This window comes from Sinohyriopsis cumingii, chromosome 17 (assembly GCF_028554795.1).
Source record: "Sinohyriopsis cumingii isolate HCF-2022 chromosome 17, ASM2855479v2, whole genome shotgun sequence".
NCBI classification, from domain to species: domain Eukaryota; kingdom Metazoa; phylum Mollusca; class Bivalvia; order Unionida; family Unionidae; genus Sinohyriopsis; species Sinohyriopsis cumingii.
In genome coordinates this window covers 15,645,624-15,661,385 of record NC_142977.1, presented here as the reverse complement: position 1 = coordinate 15,661,385, position 15,762 = coordinate 15,645,624, and the positions used below count along the sequence as shown (strand labels likewise).

At 36.1% G+C, this 15,762-nt stretch overlaps 1 protein-coding gene across 2 annotated transcripts in view; it reads left to right on the top strand.

The window, feature by feature from the left end:
* The window catches only part of LOC149777804 (endoplasmic reticulum mannosyl-oligosaccharide 1,2-alpha-mannosidase-like), a 52,402-nt gene that overhangs the window by 16,284 nt on the left and 20,356 nt on the right, over positions 1-15,762 (top strand). For both annotated transcript variants that reach the window (XM_089938855.1, XM_089938854.1), the window contains exons 3-5: positions 1,909-2,238; positions 10,112-10,160; positions 13,624-13,815. In XM_089938855.1, the coding sequence (XP_089794981.1) occupies positions 1,909-2,238; positions 10,112-10,160; positions 13,624-13,815 (571 nt within the window). The remainder of the gene's footprint in view (positions 1-1,908; positions 2,239-10,111; positions 10,161-13,623; positions 13,816-15,762) is intronic.

The following is a 15,762-nucleotide window of genomic DNA, read 5'->3' as shown; positions in this document are numbered from 1 at the left end:
TTGTATGGATAAAGCAAGTGTGCTAGCTTGGACAAATTTGTATGGATAAAGCAGGTGTCCTAGCTTGGACAAATTTGTATGGATAAAGCAAGTGTCCTATCTTGGTCAGATTTGTATGGATAAAGCAAGTGTCCTAGCTTGGACAAATTTGTATGGATAAAGCAGGTGTCCTATCTTGGACAAATTTGTATGGGTACAGCAAGTGTCCTGTCTTGGTCAGATTTGTATTGGTACAGCAAGTGTCCTGTCTTGGTCAGATTTGTATGGATAAAGCAAGTGTCCTAGCTTGGCCAGATTTGTATGGGTACAGCAAGTGTCCTGTCTAGGTCAGATTTGTATGGGTACAGCAAGTGTCCTGTCTTGGACAGATTTATATGGATACAGCAAGTGTCCTATCTTGGTCAGATTTGTATGGATAAAGCAAGTGTCCTTTCTTGGACAGATTTGTATGGATAAAGCAAGTGTCCTATCTTGGACAAATTTGTATGGGTACAGCAAGTGTTCTGTCTTGGACAGATTTGTATGGATAAAGCAAGCCTTCTAGCTTGAACACCTTTCAGATTTATGTTCATGATGCAGATTCACCATCAGATAATGCTGTCCAAAGAAAACGCATTAGAAACCATTTAAACAGCCTTGCCTCAAAATAGCACTCAGTATAATTAGTCCAACAGAAAGCATCCTGGCATGGAGACCTTTCATTACTGGACAGATGATACATATCTGATAACATATATTGATAAAATGCAAAAATCCATGAGACATTTGTTTTAATAAAATATGCAAGCAACAGCATTGGAAATAATTTATACAGAAAGCATCCTACTGACTCTGGCCAGTTGTTTGTTGCATTGGTTATTAGGCAGATGACAGCCTAATGTGATCTTGTGCATATTTGGGCATCTTGTTTGTCAATATTGTGGTGGCTTTTTGTGCACATGTTTATGTCTGTACAAAAAATAACCTAATCATAGGCATTCTTAAAATGCATTTTATTCCACAATGTGTGATTGCACACAGTAGGTCAGGAGGTGAATGAAAATAAATACAACTACAGAATATCAAAATCACAGACCCTGAAATCAGTGTATTTACTGGACCTGTCCTGCAGATGAAAGGTTTTGACTGGCTAAAACTCTGACCAATTTGACATATATCATCTTTCAAATATTGTGTGTAAGTCATTCCATTAAACTGTCAAATAAGCAATTTGGCAAAGTAAAATAAGGTTTTGAGTGACATTCTCTAGATCAGTGTTGGGGAATTGGACAATATATTTAACATGTAACAGACTAACTGCAGCAGGTTTTGGGTCACAACCCCTGGGTCAGAGGGCACAATATAAGTAACATGCTTTATGTAGCAGGTTTTGGGTATAACACATGGGTTGTGGTGGGGGATCGGACAATGTATATAACATAATATTCTGTATGTATAAGGTTTTGGGTTACAACTTCAGGGACAGCCTCATGGGAGGGGACAATATATGTGTGATGTAACACTATATGTATTAAGATTTTGAGTTACAGCACCTGGGTCAGAGTGAGGGGAGTCGGTAGTATATGCAGTGTGTAACATTCCATATGTAGGTTTTCAGCACAAGACTTTATTTAAAAGATTATTTTGAATTTTTATGATGGGAATGGTGAAAGGTTATTAATTATCAGAACTTGTAATAATCTAATGTAGTTCCTTCTCTAATATAAAAATGAAAATAAGTTTGATTTTGGTGTTAATATGTAATCTTTTGGCAATATTTAGTTGATAGTGATGTTACAGGCATAATTTACAACATGACTTAATACCAACATACATATAGGATTGCTAGTTTGGTCTCTCTGTCAGTTTTAAATGTTACAGAAAAGCCAGAATTCTTCTATTTCAAGTAGATTTTAATTTTTTCTTCAGCAAAAAGTTAACAAAGATAATGCATTAGCCAAGAAGAAAAGACCAGTTTCACCTTTTGAAGCAAACCAGCCCTTGCCCCCAAAGAGTGGTGATCAAGGTGAACCTGCCCAAGGTGAAGTTCATGAAATCAAGCCTCCCCCAGGGGAAAAACAGGGAATCAAGCTTCCCTCAGGTGAGGGAAAGGGAACCAAGCTTGCTGTAAGAGAGGGTCAAGGAATAGATTCCCCCTTAGAGGGCAAACATGAAGACATTGAAGATCAGAAAAACATTCAACCCCCAGTCAAAGATGCTCATGAAGTAGGAAAGGAGGAGAATAAAGTTGAGCAAATTGTAAGTATTGAAATAGCTGACAAAATTTTGCTGATAGCCAAACAATGTTTGGCAACTAGCTGCGGGTAACTCAGAAAAATGCTGATGTGGTCTTTGAGGCAGAGAAAATTTAAAGAACCTGGTGGAAACCATCAACATTAGAATGTCAACAATTTACATATACAGTGGAACCCCGCTATAACGCGATGATCGGGGTCCATAAAATCGGATCGCGTTAAAAGCGGGGTCGCGTTAATGCGGGGTTTTACAATATTTAACTTTTTTTCCGAGAACATATACGTGTATACATGTACAATGATCAAAAGTCGGCTTATCATCAGATGAATATTAACTGGAATGCATTAATTAAGATATATTCAAAATAATCGATGGCTAATATATTTATAGGTTATTACTGTGCATTAAAAACATTTACTAATTTTTATTTGTTTGAACGATAATACAGATTGACAGATTGACCGATAATACCAGACTATCGCTATATCATGAAAAGTGTATCAACACCGTATGCTACCGTGCCGTCGTGGCATGCAGTTCATCCATAATGGATGTAATTTAATTGAAAATCGTACAGATTTAAAATATTCAATAATTTTGTAATAGTCTGAATTCGTCGTGTAAAATATAGGATGAACAAAATATTGAAACCATTTACTTGCCGTCTGATATCGTATGGTCATTGCATGCAGCTATTCCCGGGTCTACATACGGTGTCTATACAAATTTCATACCGCTAAAATTTTATCATATGCGACAACTGCAAGAATAATTAACAATCAACGCATGATTTCAGCGTGCAAATAACTTTTATTTCAGATTTTGTGAACATCAAAAGAAACATGTGAAAACTGCTAAATTAATCGTTGCGCAAAGTGCAAAGTCAGTGTGGTTCCAAATTTAAATTTCATCATTTCTTGAAAAATATATCCAATGACGTTTGCTTCTTTGCCGCGAACTGTTGGGTTCTAGCAAAGTCAAGAATGTTTCTTAATTGAAGGACTTTGACGCTGTCAACATCTTGTGTTTCCAGCCACCTTAAACTTGCTTCTAAATGTACTACTGCTTCAGACACTTTTGGTGGGGGAGTTGGGGTGCCATCGTCATCGTTATCATTATCGTCACTGGTTTCAGGTTCTGATTGTGCAGCTTCATTCTTCCTGCTGACATTTGTAACAATTTCGTCATCTGATATGTGTTCGTATATAGGGCAGATGTCATCTACTGAATACCAGTTAAGGATATCATGATGACTGTGCTCGTATTTTTTGAGTGCTTCTTTTGCTAAACGTACGTCGTCTTCAGTGAATCCTGTAAATTCAAGCTCATCGTCACTATCATTTTGTGTCGAGGGCGTAAAAGCTGGCCCAAGACCCTTTATCCAGCATCGTTCAATGCAGCGTGCAGTGATAGCAACCCAGGCTTTACCTCCAAGGTGACATACTTCTTTTAAGTTGAGTAATGCCAATGATGTGTCGACGGATGCGTTATTATCTGCTACCATTCCCTTTATCATTTCACGGCGATAATTTTGTTTAAATACGGAAATTATGCCTTGGTCAAGTGGCTGGATTTCTGACGTAGTGTTTTTCGGGAGGTACGAAACTTTGATCTTGCCACCACTGCTGACAAGATTTTCCGCTGGGGGGGTGGGCAGGGCAATTATCCAGCAGGAGGAGAGCTTTTTCCTCCAGCTTGAGTTTTCGTAAATGAGCCCGAACATCTGGAACGAATGTTTTGTGAAACCAGTCGTCAAATATGGAGCTATTCATCCAAGCATTCTTGCTGTTAGTGTACTGAAATGGAAGTGCCTTCATATTTACATGATGAAAACATCTGGGAGCTTTCGATTTTCCAATCATCAGAGGTCTGACTTTGTGGCTGCCAGACATGTTAACACAAAATAAGAGAGTCACTCTGTCCTTCCTCTTCTTGAAACCTTCTCGTTTGTGACTGTCAGTCTTGGTTGCAAGGGTGCGATCGGGTAACATTTTATAACATAAACCAGTCTCATCGCAGTTGTAAACTTGGTCGGCTGTGTAGCAACCGTCCTCGAGCAACTTTTTAAGCCCAATCGGGTAGGAATTGGCAGCCTCTTTGTCAGCGGAGCGGATTTCCCCAGACACAAGAACTTGGCTGATAGCGTGCCTTTTCTTGAATCTGTCTAGCCAGCCATTACTCGCCTTAAATTTGGAATCATCTCCATTGATACGGTGATCAAATTTCTCTGCTTGGGCTTTCAGAATTGGGCCAGAAATTGGAACACCTTCTGAGCGAGCTTGTACAAACCATTGGTAGAAAGCTGAATCTAGGACATTGTCATTAGCTAACTTAACCCTTTTACGCTGTAAACCAGTTTCCTCTTCAAGAATGTTGGGTAGACTACGGAGCTTTCCTTCATCTGTTTTCCACCCTCGCAAAGTGGACTCGCTGATTCCTAGATCTCTGGCAAGCTGAGTTTGTTGTTTGCCCTTCTTTAGTTGATCTAGGGCATACAGTTTCTCTTTAGCAGAAAACGACTTGCGTTTTTGAACTTGCTTTTCCATAACAGTAAAATATTTTTTTATATAAGCAAACAACGTACACAGATAAAGCTTGATAACTAAGTAATGAAGGCCTGCAATGGTTACGAATCACTTTTTATATAAAACAAAATTAAGCTGAACGGATGTACAATTTCATACCCTTTTAATTTACAGATAATAAAGTGGATATTATTTACTTTCAACTGTTTGTTGTTTGATCACACCGCCAAGCACAGCATACATGTTGGCGGCTTTCGTTCTTTGATGTTTATTAAATTGTGCGACTCTTGTATCAACCACAGCTTTGTCTGCTGCTTGGCTGTGATTGCAGTTAAATAAGAAGCCCATGTCGGCTATTGTTTGAGCAACGACTGTATACAGAATTCATGGAAGACAATCACAAAGACGATTTACTCGCTTTACTCATGGATCCGTAATAAGTAACACTTCGATAATGTTTACTTCGGCTTAACAGTTCAAAAACCTAATGAAACCAGTTTTCTCTTCTAGAGTAGAATACGGAGCTTCACCACAACCTGTTCAAATTGATAAATTTCAGAAGCCAAGCGTTGTACACACTATTTCTCGTACGTTATATATATCGTATTATTTTAGAATTCATACACGATCACTTCTCCAAAATCACTTAAAGAACCTGGATAAATTGTTAAGTTAAGATCGTTTATTATTAAAAGTCATACGCGAATTCTTCCACCAAATTATAATAAACGTTTTACACACTATTTCTCGTACGTTAAACAAATATTTTCACGGTCCGATAAAAATACACGTAAATGAATTTCAAATTTCAGGAACCATGCCACGATCATATTATTTTAAAAGTCACAACTAATCTCATGCCCAAAATGAAGTTAATTTCTTGTTTTGTTTTTTTTTACTTTTCTCCAAATTTTTTTTCTCCATGTGTGAATGAATATACGAAATTTCGGGAGCCATGCTACGACCGCGTTATATCCGAATTCGCGTTATGGCGGGGCGCATTATAGCGGGGTTCCACTGTACATGGAACATTTGAAATTTCAAACTTTGGAGCACCAAGGTGCCAAGTAAGCACATGACCATTGTACTATATTATGTTAAGTATCGTTTATTCAGCTTAGAATTGGGTATTGCTAGTTATTTCTTATCAGTACAATTATCAAATTAATTGTCCTTCAAATGATATGATATTGTATTGCAATACTATGCTGAAAGTGTTGATGTGCTTCTAGTGACCTGTAAAGTGGATATGTGCCAACAGTTTTTTTTTGAATGACAGTAATATAGTCCAATATTTCCCTGTATGAATTCACTATAATTCCCCGTAATCTCTCTTTCCAAGAATATCACATAGAGCACTTTGTATTTCCATAGAACAGTAAGTAATTTCACCCAAATCAGAATCTGAATACAACAATATAAAATGATTTCTCACCAGAATTTATCACAGGAATAAATAATTTTTGCAGTAAACAAGATTTTATACTCCTTCCTTATCCAAGTCACAATTAGCATTTTCTATTAAACAATCTATGACCAAATGGAAAATTTCATTCTAGAATATTGTAAATATTTACAAGAAGTAAAATCTGTTATTAACATTATAATATAGACTATAGTAAATATGGTGTCGTTGACTCAGTTCAAGATAAATATGTTTACTTCCATTGATAATGATCCTAATATTAAACCTATACTCACAGAGAAAATATTAGCTATGTACTTGTTCTTTGCAGAATTTAAAAAACAAAAATCAGTGAATTTTGTCAGGTACACAATGAACTTGATTTTGGACATGGTCAGCTACAAGATACAATTTTACATAACCCACATCATATAATGAATTTAAAAAATCTAACAAACATTGAAAATTAAATATTTATAACAGTTCTTTCATGGGATTTGGTAAAATCGCAGAAGAAAGAAAACTTTTCCTTTTTATTTGAGCCCTTCTTTTAAGCTTTCTCTTAACATTGACTAAATACACTAAAATAATTTAAAAACAGACTCATTACCATGTTCTGCGGCACATGGCAATAAATGAAAAGGGAGCCTCTATTTAGGATGGCACATGGCAATAAATGAAAAGGGAGCCTCTTTTTCGGATGGCACATGGCAACAAATGAAAAGGGAGCCTCTATTTAGGATCCCCACAAGCTAATTTATCTTGTCATCTCTGGATGCATTTGTAGATCCATGTACTTGACAGTTTTCAGTTGTTGATTGGTCTTTTTTTTTCTTATTGCCGTTTTCTTGCCAAAATATTAGTGTATATTGAATCAAACTCCACAAGGCAAGTTGCTATGTCACCTGCAAAATCATGCTTTATTTTATGTTAAATTCATTGTTCTATGCCTCATGCATAAAACTAGCATGTTAAATATTTAGTTCTTGATTTCTTAATGAAATATAATTTTGGTATATGTCTATAAAGTCAAAAGTAAGCATTTGCTTAAATGAGGGGGAATACAGAGAATAAGATGTACACTTTATGAGGAGGTTGATTACTAATCAATCTTCAGGATGAGATAAGAATCAATCTTTAGGATGGGATAAGAATCAATCTTCAGGATGGGATACGAATCAATCTTTAGGATGGGATAAGAAACAATCTTCAGGATGGGATAAGAATCAATCTTTATGATGGGATACGAAACAATCTTCAGGATGGGATAAGAAACAATCTTCAGGATGGGATAAGAATCAATCTTTAGGATGGGATAAGAATCAATCTTCAGGATGGGATACGAAACAATCTTCAGGATGGGATAAGAAACAATCTTCAGGATGGGATAAGAAACAATCTTCAGGATGGGATAAGAATCAATCTTCAGGATGGGATACGAAACAATCTTCAGGATGGGATAAGAAACAATCTTCAGGATGAGATAAGAATCAATCTTTAGGATGGGATAAGAATCAATCTTCAGGATGGGATAAGAATCAATCTTTAGGATGGGATAAGAATCAGTCTTCAGGATGGGATAAGAATCAATCTTTAGGATGGGATAAGAATCAATCTTCAGGATGGGATAAGAATCAATCTTTAGGATGAGATAAGAATCAATCTTTAGGATGGGATAAGAATCAATCTTTAGGATGGGATAAGAATCAGTCTTTAGGATGGGATAAGAATCAATCTTTAGGATGGGATAAGAATCAATCTTTAGGATGAGATAAGAATCAGTCTTTAGGATGGGATAAGAATCAATCTTTAGGATGGGATAAGAATCAATCTTTAGGATGAGATAAGAATCAATCTTCAGGATGGGATAAGAATCAATCTTTATGATGGGATAAGAATCAATCTTTAGGATGGGATAAGAATCAATCTTAAGGATGGGATACTAACTAAAGTTTAATTATTAAAAAAATACTTTCAAGTATTATTAATTGCTGTCTCACTAGAAACTAAAATTCCTGGAATTTACAAGGTGTTTGTGTTAGTAGATATAGTTTATAAAAGGAAACAGTTCTGATGCTTGTTTCTAGTCCCTTCAGGGATTTTGACTTATAGTTATTTTTATCGGATATTTATTCTCCCCGCATTAGAATACCCATACACTTTAAAGAAAGTGTAATGGAGTATTGTGTGCATTTAACTTGGTAAACATTTGAACAGACTTCAACACTGGTATAAAAGTTTGAATCAGGCAACTGGAGGTTATTCTTTGACAGTGTATACTTTTTGTCTCACACATTCTTTCAGTTTTAAGCATTCTTCTTACTTTCTTGGCAGCTAAATCTGAAACAGCACTCTTAACAAATTCAATCCTTACCACTAACATTTTAAATACACATCAAGACTGGTCACATGAACTTGTGAAACTAGATAACATTGCTATATTAATGACTGCTGTTTTGCTTTTCAAGAAAAATATGACTTAAATCAGCCTCATTTATAGTGATGAATGTTACAGACTATATCCAGTTTTACGTGATTTTGGGACCATGTGAGCATTATTGCATGTGCTCAGAAGCTAAGCAGTACAGGTCAGTAAGCAGTACAGGTCATTAAGCATTACAAAGTCAGTAAGCAATACATGTCAGAAAGCAGTAGTCAGTAAGAAGTACAAGTCATTAGGCAGTACAAGCCAGTGAGTGGTACAGGTCAGTGAGCAGTTTAAGTCAGTAAGCAGTACAAGTCATTGAGTGGTACATGTCAGCAAGCAGTAGTCAGTAAGAAGTACAAGTCAGTAGGCAGTTCAAGCCAGTGAGTGGTACAGGTCAGTAAACAGTACAAGTCAATGAGTGGTACAGGTCAGTAAGCAATTTAAGTCAGTAAACAGTACAAGCCAGTGAGTGGTACAGGTCAGTAAGCAGTACAAGTCAATGAGTGGTACAGGTCAATAAGCAGTATAAGTCAGTAAGCAGTACAAGTCAGTAAGCTGTACAAGTCATTAAGCAGTACAAGTTACTTTTACAAGAATACTGTTTAAGTTTAGGATTTACCTGCAAGAAATTTAAGAGCAATTTTGAAAGAAGTTTCAAGAAAAATGTATAGCCCAAGGATACCTTTAGTTTGTTTGATGTAATGTTTTATTCTCATGTCGAAAGTAGTTTGGATGTTTAGAAAATGTAAAGGGATTTCATTGAGAGGAATCAATAAGAAATTCTCCAAACTGAAAAGGATTAATTTTTTTTCTTGGGTGCCTTGTTGTTTACTTCAGTCTTAGGCTGGACCATATAGGCTGTCTCCATGCATCTTTGGGAAGGGTGCTTAGTATCCATTTTCTTGCCATGATCATGCCAATAAAGTGTTAAAAAGGGCCATTAAATCCAGTCATCCAGTCAACTAACAAATCAATGAAAAAATAGACAAGAAAATATTTAGTTCTGGATGGTTTATATCATTAAGTTTGTATTTCATTCTGATACTGTCCTATATCTAGCTCCTGGAAAATAAAGAACAGCAAAAGCTATTGGTTTTCTAATGAAGACTGATATACCAACATTGAAATTAGCTCAGGTGTTAATCAGGTGAAATGCACATAATTCTTTCAAACGCCATTTGTAGAACCTGATAAGGGATCTCTGCAAAAGTGAAAAGTAAAAATGCAGTAAAAAAACAAAAACTCAAAAAAGATTAATTTTCAGAGGGACAGAAAGAAAAAAAAACTAGCTAGAGAGTGGTTACTTTTCGATGGTTGATATCATTTGGTTTATGCTTCATTTTATCATCCCTTATTCATATTTCAAGCCTGTGTTGCCATATTAAATATTGCAATTAATTGATGTGTTGATGCTATTGAACCAACTCTAATCCAAATGAGACAGTATAACTCATGTTAGATTTCTTTATTCTTAAAATGCTACTGCTTGTTACTGTGGTTTTATTGGTGTTTTTACAGGACTCGCCAGTAAAGAAATTTCTCTACAAGGCTGAAAATTATTTTCATCGTAAGTACATTTTCTTCTGATTATTGTAATGATCAACATCAAGAAAAGAAACATTAAACCAAAATCACAGTATTATCATATTATTTAATCCAGTTTGAAGTCTTCGCAATCCAGTGCTACTTCCCAATTCTGTAGCTTGGTTTGTGGATCCACCACATGGTACCGATAATGCATGGGGTGTGGGTTTGTTAACCCCCACCCCCAGGCTGGACCATATGGGCTGTCTCCATGCATCTTTGGGAAGGGTGCTTAGTACCGATTTTCTTGCCATGATCATGCCAATAAAGTGTTAATAAGGGCCATTAAATCCAGTCATCCAGTCAGCTAACAAATCAATGAAAAAACCTGCTAACCAACCATTTTCAATCATGTGGACTCAATAGTTTGAACATGTTTTTGCCCCCCCCCATTAGTTTAATATGACCAATTCAACAGTATATAGGCATACAATCATTGCCACTTCATTGTCTCCAAACTTTAAAATTAAGAGTTAGAGATATAATATCCTCCATTAGTACATCCATCCATTCTTCTGTGTGTGGACTGCTCTGGATGTGAGAGGTCGCGGTTTTGATTCCCAGTTGAGTCATGCTAAAAACTTATAAAAATGGTACTAACAGCTACCTAGCTATCAGCATTAAGAGGATAGTCTTAGGACAGGTCAGCCTGGTGTCAGGATAATGTGACTGGGTGGGACTTGATGCTACATGTCTGCAGCATGATGCCCCAGAGCTAGACATCACTATAAACTGCCACACTGCAGGCATTATAGCAAAATGGCTGAAAAATTGTTAAAGCTACATTAAAAATCCAGATCTCTCTCTCTCACACACACACACACACACACACACACACACACACACCTTCTGTGTGTGACTCTTTTCTGCAACTAAACTGAGGGTTTTATAAAATGTAGTACAGTCGTCCCCCTCTTATAAGGCCACCCCTACTGCAGCAGGGAAGTGGCCTTATAATGAGGGTGGCCTTTCTAGAGGGGGATGACAAATGTGAATAGTAAATGCATATGAAGAAAGCCACAAGTACGTTTAATTCTAAAACATTTAATATTTTCATTAAAATATCACATGCATGTTGTGAAATAAATGAAAACAAACTGTTTCATCATTTTCAAAATAATGTTATGAATAACCATTGATATAGTTTTAAAACTGTCTTTATAATTATGTTACAGATCACATCATCTGTCACTCTGTTGGTAACAGTCAAAAAAATAAAACCAGTCTCGTCACAATTAAAAATATCCTTGCTGTCATATCCCCTGCATATATCGTTTAGTCTTTTGTTCCAATCTTCGACAATTTCATTATTAACATCAGCTGATTCTTCACTAAGGACAGAACACTTAATATTGTGTCGCACTTGAAATCTGTGCAACCATCCGTTATTTGTGGTAAAGTAATCATATCTCAATTCAGCTGACAAAATTGTTGGTTTTTCTTGTCATTCAAATCAGGATACAAACAACTCCTGGCTCAAACAATCTTCCTTTCTTAGTCCATTTCACCTTCCCTCTTCTGCAGAATTGTTTCCTCATCTTTCATGATATTGTTTATCTGAGTCTTACCGACATTAGTTTTCTGCAAGGATCCTCAGCCCCCCCACCACTCTGTCAGTTGAATTACTTTCACTTTCTCTTCTGAACTGCGAAGTTTTCTTTTCCTCGATGACAAGTTGATCTTTTTGCAGTAAGTTATTCATGTTGCCAACTACATTACTGACAAAACAATTTTTTATGCATCTCAACAAATTGCCGTGTGTTTTTAAAGGAAGTGATCTTATCACGTGATTCATTAGTCGCAGTCTGGTACCCTATTGTTTTTATATATTTCTTTACACTAAGTGAATGAAGCCAAAATGGCTTCAATATGTACCATTTAACATCACGCAGATTTGACCTCGCGGCTGTTAGGATTTGTAATTTTGACAATTTTTTTCATTAGTAATAACCACTTATTATCAAAGTGAACATCTTACTAAGGGAAACCATTTTCCTGCTGACTTGTGTATTGTACATCGATGCTGCCACTTCTCAGCTGTTTCTACTGTTCAATAATTGTAATTTTAACAATTATCGAAGTGACTAAACTGGACATCTTATGAAAATGGAGCAGTAAGGCTAATTGGATTACATGTACTTACCCTTTTGTATGGATTAAAATTTGAGTCTTTCTCGGCTTTATGGAATAAATGTGGCTTCCCATGAGGCATAAATGATATAATATTAACCTTAGTGGTACACGTACTTTAGTCAACACTTCTTTCAGTAACGAAAACCTGACATCAGGAAACAGAAATCAATTACTTAACACGCGTTATGAATAAAATACTGGTTCTGGATACATATCAAAATAAAAATGCTCGCTTGTGAGGGGTAGATTTTATATTATTGCACTAATATGCTGGTCGCATTAGCTGGGTGGCCTTTCGTGAGGGGTACTTTTGAACACAAATTTGTCGGTGCCAACGGATTCTGGCCGTAAGGAGCGGGTGGCCACTGGTCAAGGGGGCTGTTCAAGAGGGGGACTACTGTATATACTCTTGGTTGCCATGTTCAGTAAGGGTATAATTTGTGGCTCTGTCTACGATCTTCAGGAGTTCAAAGGTCATATGTACAAAAAACTTCAATTAGAGTGACAGTTTTGAGTATGTGTATGCCATAAATATGGCAGAGGCATAAACTTATCATTGCCAATCTGTCTAGGAACACCTGTCCATTGATCACACCTTGGTGAAGTTTTGCATTCAGATCAGTTTATGGGTATTGTTAGTCCTAGTCTCATGGTACTTGCATTTTGGGTCAGTTTCTTGTGTAATGGCAGTCCTAGTGTCATGGTACTTGCATTTTGGGTCAGTTTCTTGGGTACTGGGTAATTCCATTGTCATGGTACATGCATTTTGGGTCAGTTTCTTGGGTATTGGTCGTCCCAGCGTTATGGTACTTGTATTTTGGGTCAGTGTCCTGGGTATTGGAAGCGGCAATTATACAGTATGGTATACACAGTATACCATGGATTCACTGACATATATATATAAAGCATACCAAGGAGTCAATCACAACATATATACAGTATACTAAGGAGTCACTCATAACATATATACAGAATGCCAAGGAATCACTCATTTTCATCATAAATATATATGAAGAATGCAAATCATATGGCAAATAACAATCCTTTATATATATATATATATATATATATATATATATATAGTATGCCTGGCCTCACTGACTAGTATATATAAAGGATACCAAGGAGTCACAACATGTATGCAGTATGCCAAAGAGTCACTCGCTTAAAACACATATACATCACAAGTAGAATAAGAAGCAGAAGGGACTGTGTCAACCAGTTTAAAGATAAGTTTTGTTTGGAAACAACTCTCATACTGTCATTTTTGCTAGAAGTATATATTTTTCAGTAGGAGTTAATTTTTTTTTCAGCCAAGGTTCCTCCCAGTGAACAGCAGAGGGCGGTGATCATAGCCTTCAAAGAGGCATGGTCGGCATATCGTCAGTATGCCTGGGGACATGATGAGTTTCATCCATTAAGTAAGACACACTCGGAGTGGTTTGGAGTGGGCCTTACCATAATTGATTCCTTGGATACAATTGTAATCATGGGGTTAAAGGAAGGTAGGTGTTGATTGTTTTTTGCATATCATAATAATAGTTGCATTGTCCATCAGTGTTGAAGAGCTTGCTTGATGTAAATCCAACTGTTAAGGGTGGCTCAGCCATTCATTCTTGTTTTATAATTACTGGCACATTAAACAGATTATTAAGTCATTAAATTGTAATTTCAGTAAGATCAGGACTTTTCCCTATTTACCTGTTAGGCTTACTGAACAGCTGATTCCTGTCATAATATACAAGACATTCTTTTCTGTGCTTGTGACTGTTTCGCTTGCTGCACATCTTTCACCTCTTATTCAATTTGTATGACATGTCTTTCTTGAATAGGACTGACATGATTCAGTTTGTATGACATGTCTTTCTTGAATAGAACTGACAGGATTCAGTTTGAACGACATGGTATTGTTGAATAGGACTGACAGGATTCAATTTGTAAGACATGGTTTTGTTGAATATGACTGACAGGATTCAATTTGTATGACATGTCTTTCTTGAATAGAACTGACAGGATTCAGTTTGTAAGACATGTCTTTCTTGAATAGGACTGACAGGATTCAGTTTGTATGACATGTCTTTCTTGAATAGAACTGACAGGATTCATTTTGAACGACATGGTATTGTTGAATAGGACTGACAGGATTCAGTTTGTAAGACATGGTTTTGTTGAATATGACTGACAGGATTCAGTTTGTAAGACACGGTTATGTTGAGTAGAACTGATAGGATTCAGTTAGTAAGACATGTCTTGAGTAGAACTGACAGTATTCAGTTTGTATGACATGTCTCTCTTGAGTAGAACTGACAGGATTCAGTTTGTAAGACATGGTATTGTTGAAAAGGACTGACAGGATTCAGTTTGTAAGACATGGTTTTATACTAGCAGTGGAATACTATGTTTGCAAGGTCATAGGTCAAGGTCACAGTTAGATCCATAACATCATTTCTAGCTAGTTTATAAATGTATTTATTTTATTGACTAGATAAGGGTCTATTATAGCATGTATAGTTGTGTGAGTTACGCTTTAATTCTTGAAAATTCCACCAGTCAACCAAAGGCATGAAAATCATGTAACAGTATTTCAATCTCTTCTTTTATTTCTCTGTTAAATTACACCTAAATTTTACCTTCTTTTCTTCAGTTGTGGATGGTAGAAATTTCTCCTTAAAGTGTCAGTTGCTGGATTGCAAGCAATTCTGGCATAGGATTAATGATGCTTGTTTCTCTTTCCATTCATCAGTTTAACATTCAGGTTTTGTGTTAATAGGCCATTTTCTCAGACATTGTTGCTTATAAGTGACATGTATTGGTATATTGATGTGTCATGTGGAGTACTACACCCTTTAGTGAAAATTAGGTCAGTGTGACCTTTATATTCAGTTGTATCATGAGGAATACTACATCCATAAAAACTATGTCATTATTACCTGTATTGCATGGTTCAGAGACTTGTGCTTACCTTTGAGTTGAGGCCAGTTTCTGTAGTATGGGTTTGCATTTGGTTTATTTTCTCAGACCTTGTTGCTCAAAGAATCACAAATTGGTATTTAGTTAGAAGTGACAGTCAGTGCTTCAAAAGGAACCAAAATATCTACAACAATTGGTACCCCAAAAATATAAATGATTTATGGTTGTTAGCATTTGCAGTCCAGTAATATCACCATTTACTTGTTTGTATGAAGTTGTCTTACTAAATTTGTAAATATTAAGCCAGTGGAAGCTTTGTTGTCATTTATATTGCTATTAATTACAAAAAAGCTAACAAAACCTAATATGGTTTTCATTTTCTGTTCAAGAAATTCTAGAAAATTTGTTGGGAATCTGCCTTATCATTGGCTATTCTTTAGAAAGTTGAAAGATAGACTATATTGTTGTCAAGGGAGTTAATTATCATATTTTACTTTTACCATTCAAAAAGAGTGATATGAGTTTTCTTGACAGAGTTTGCA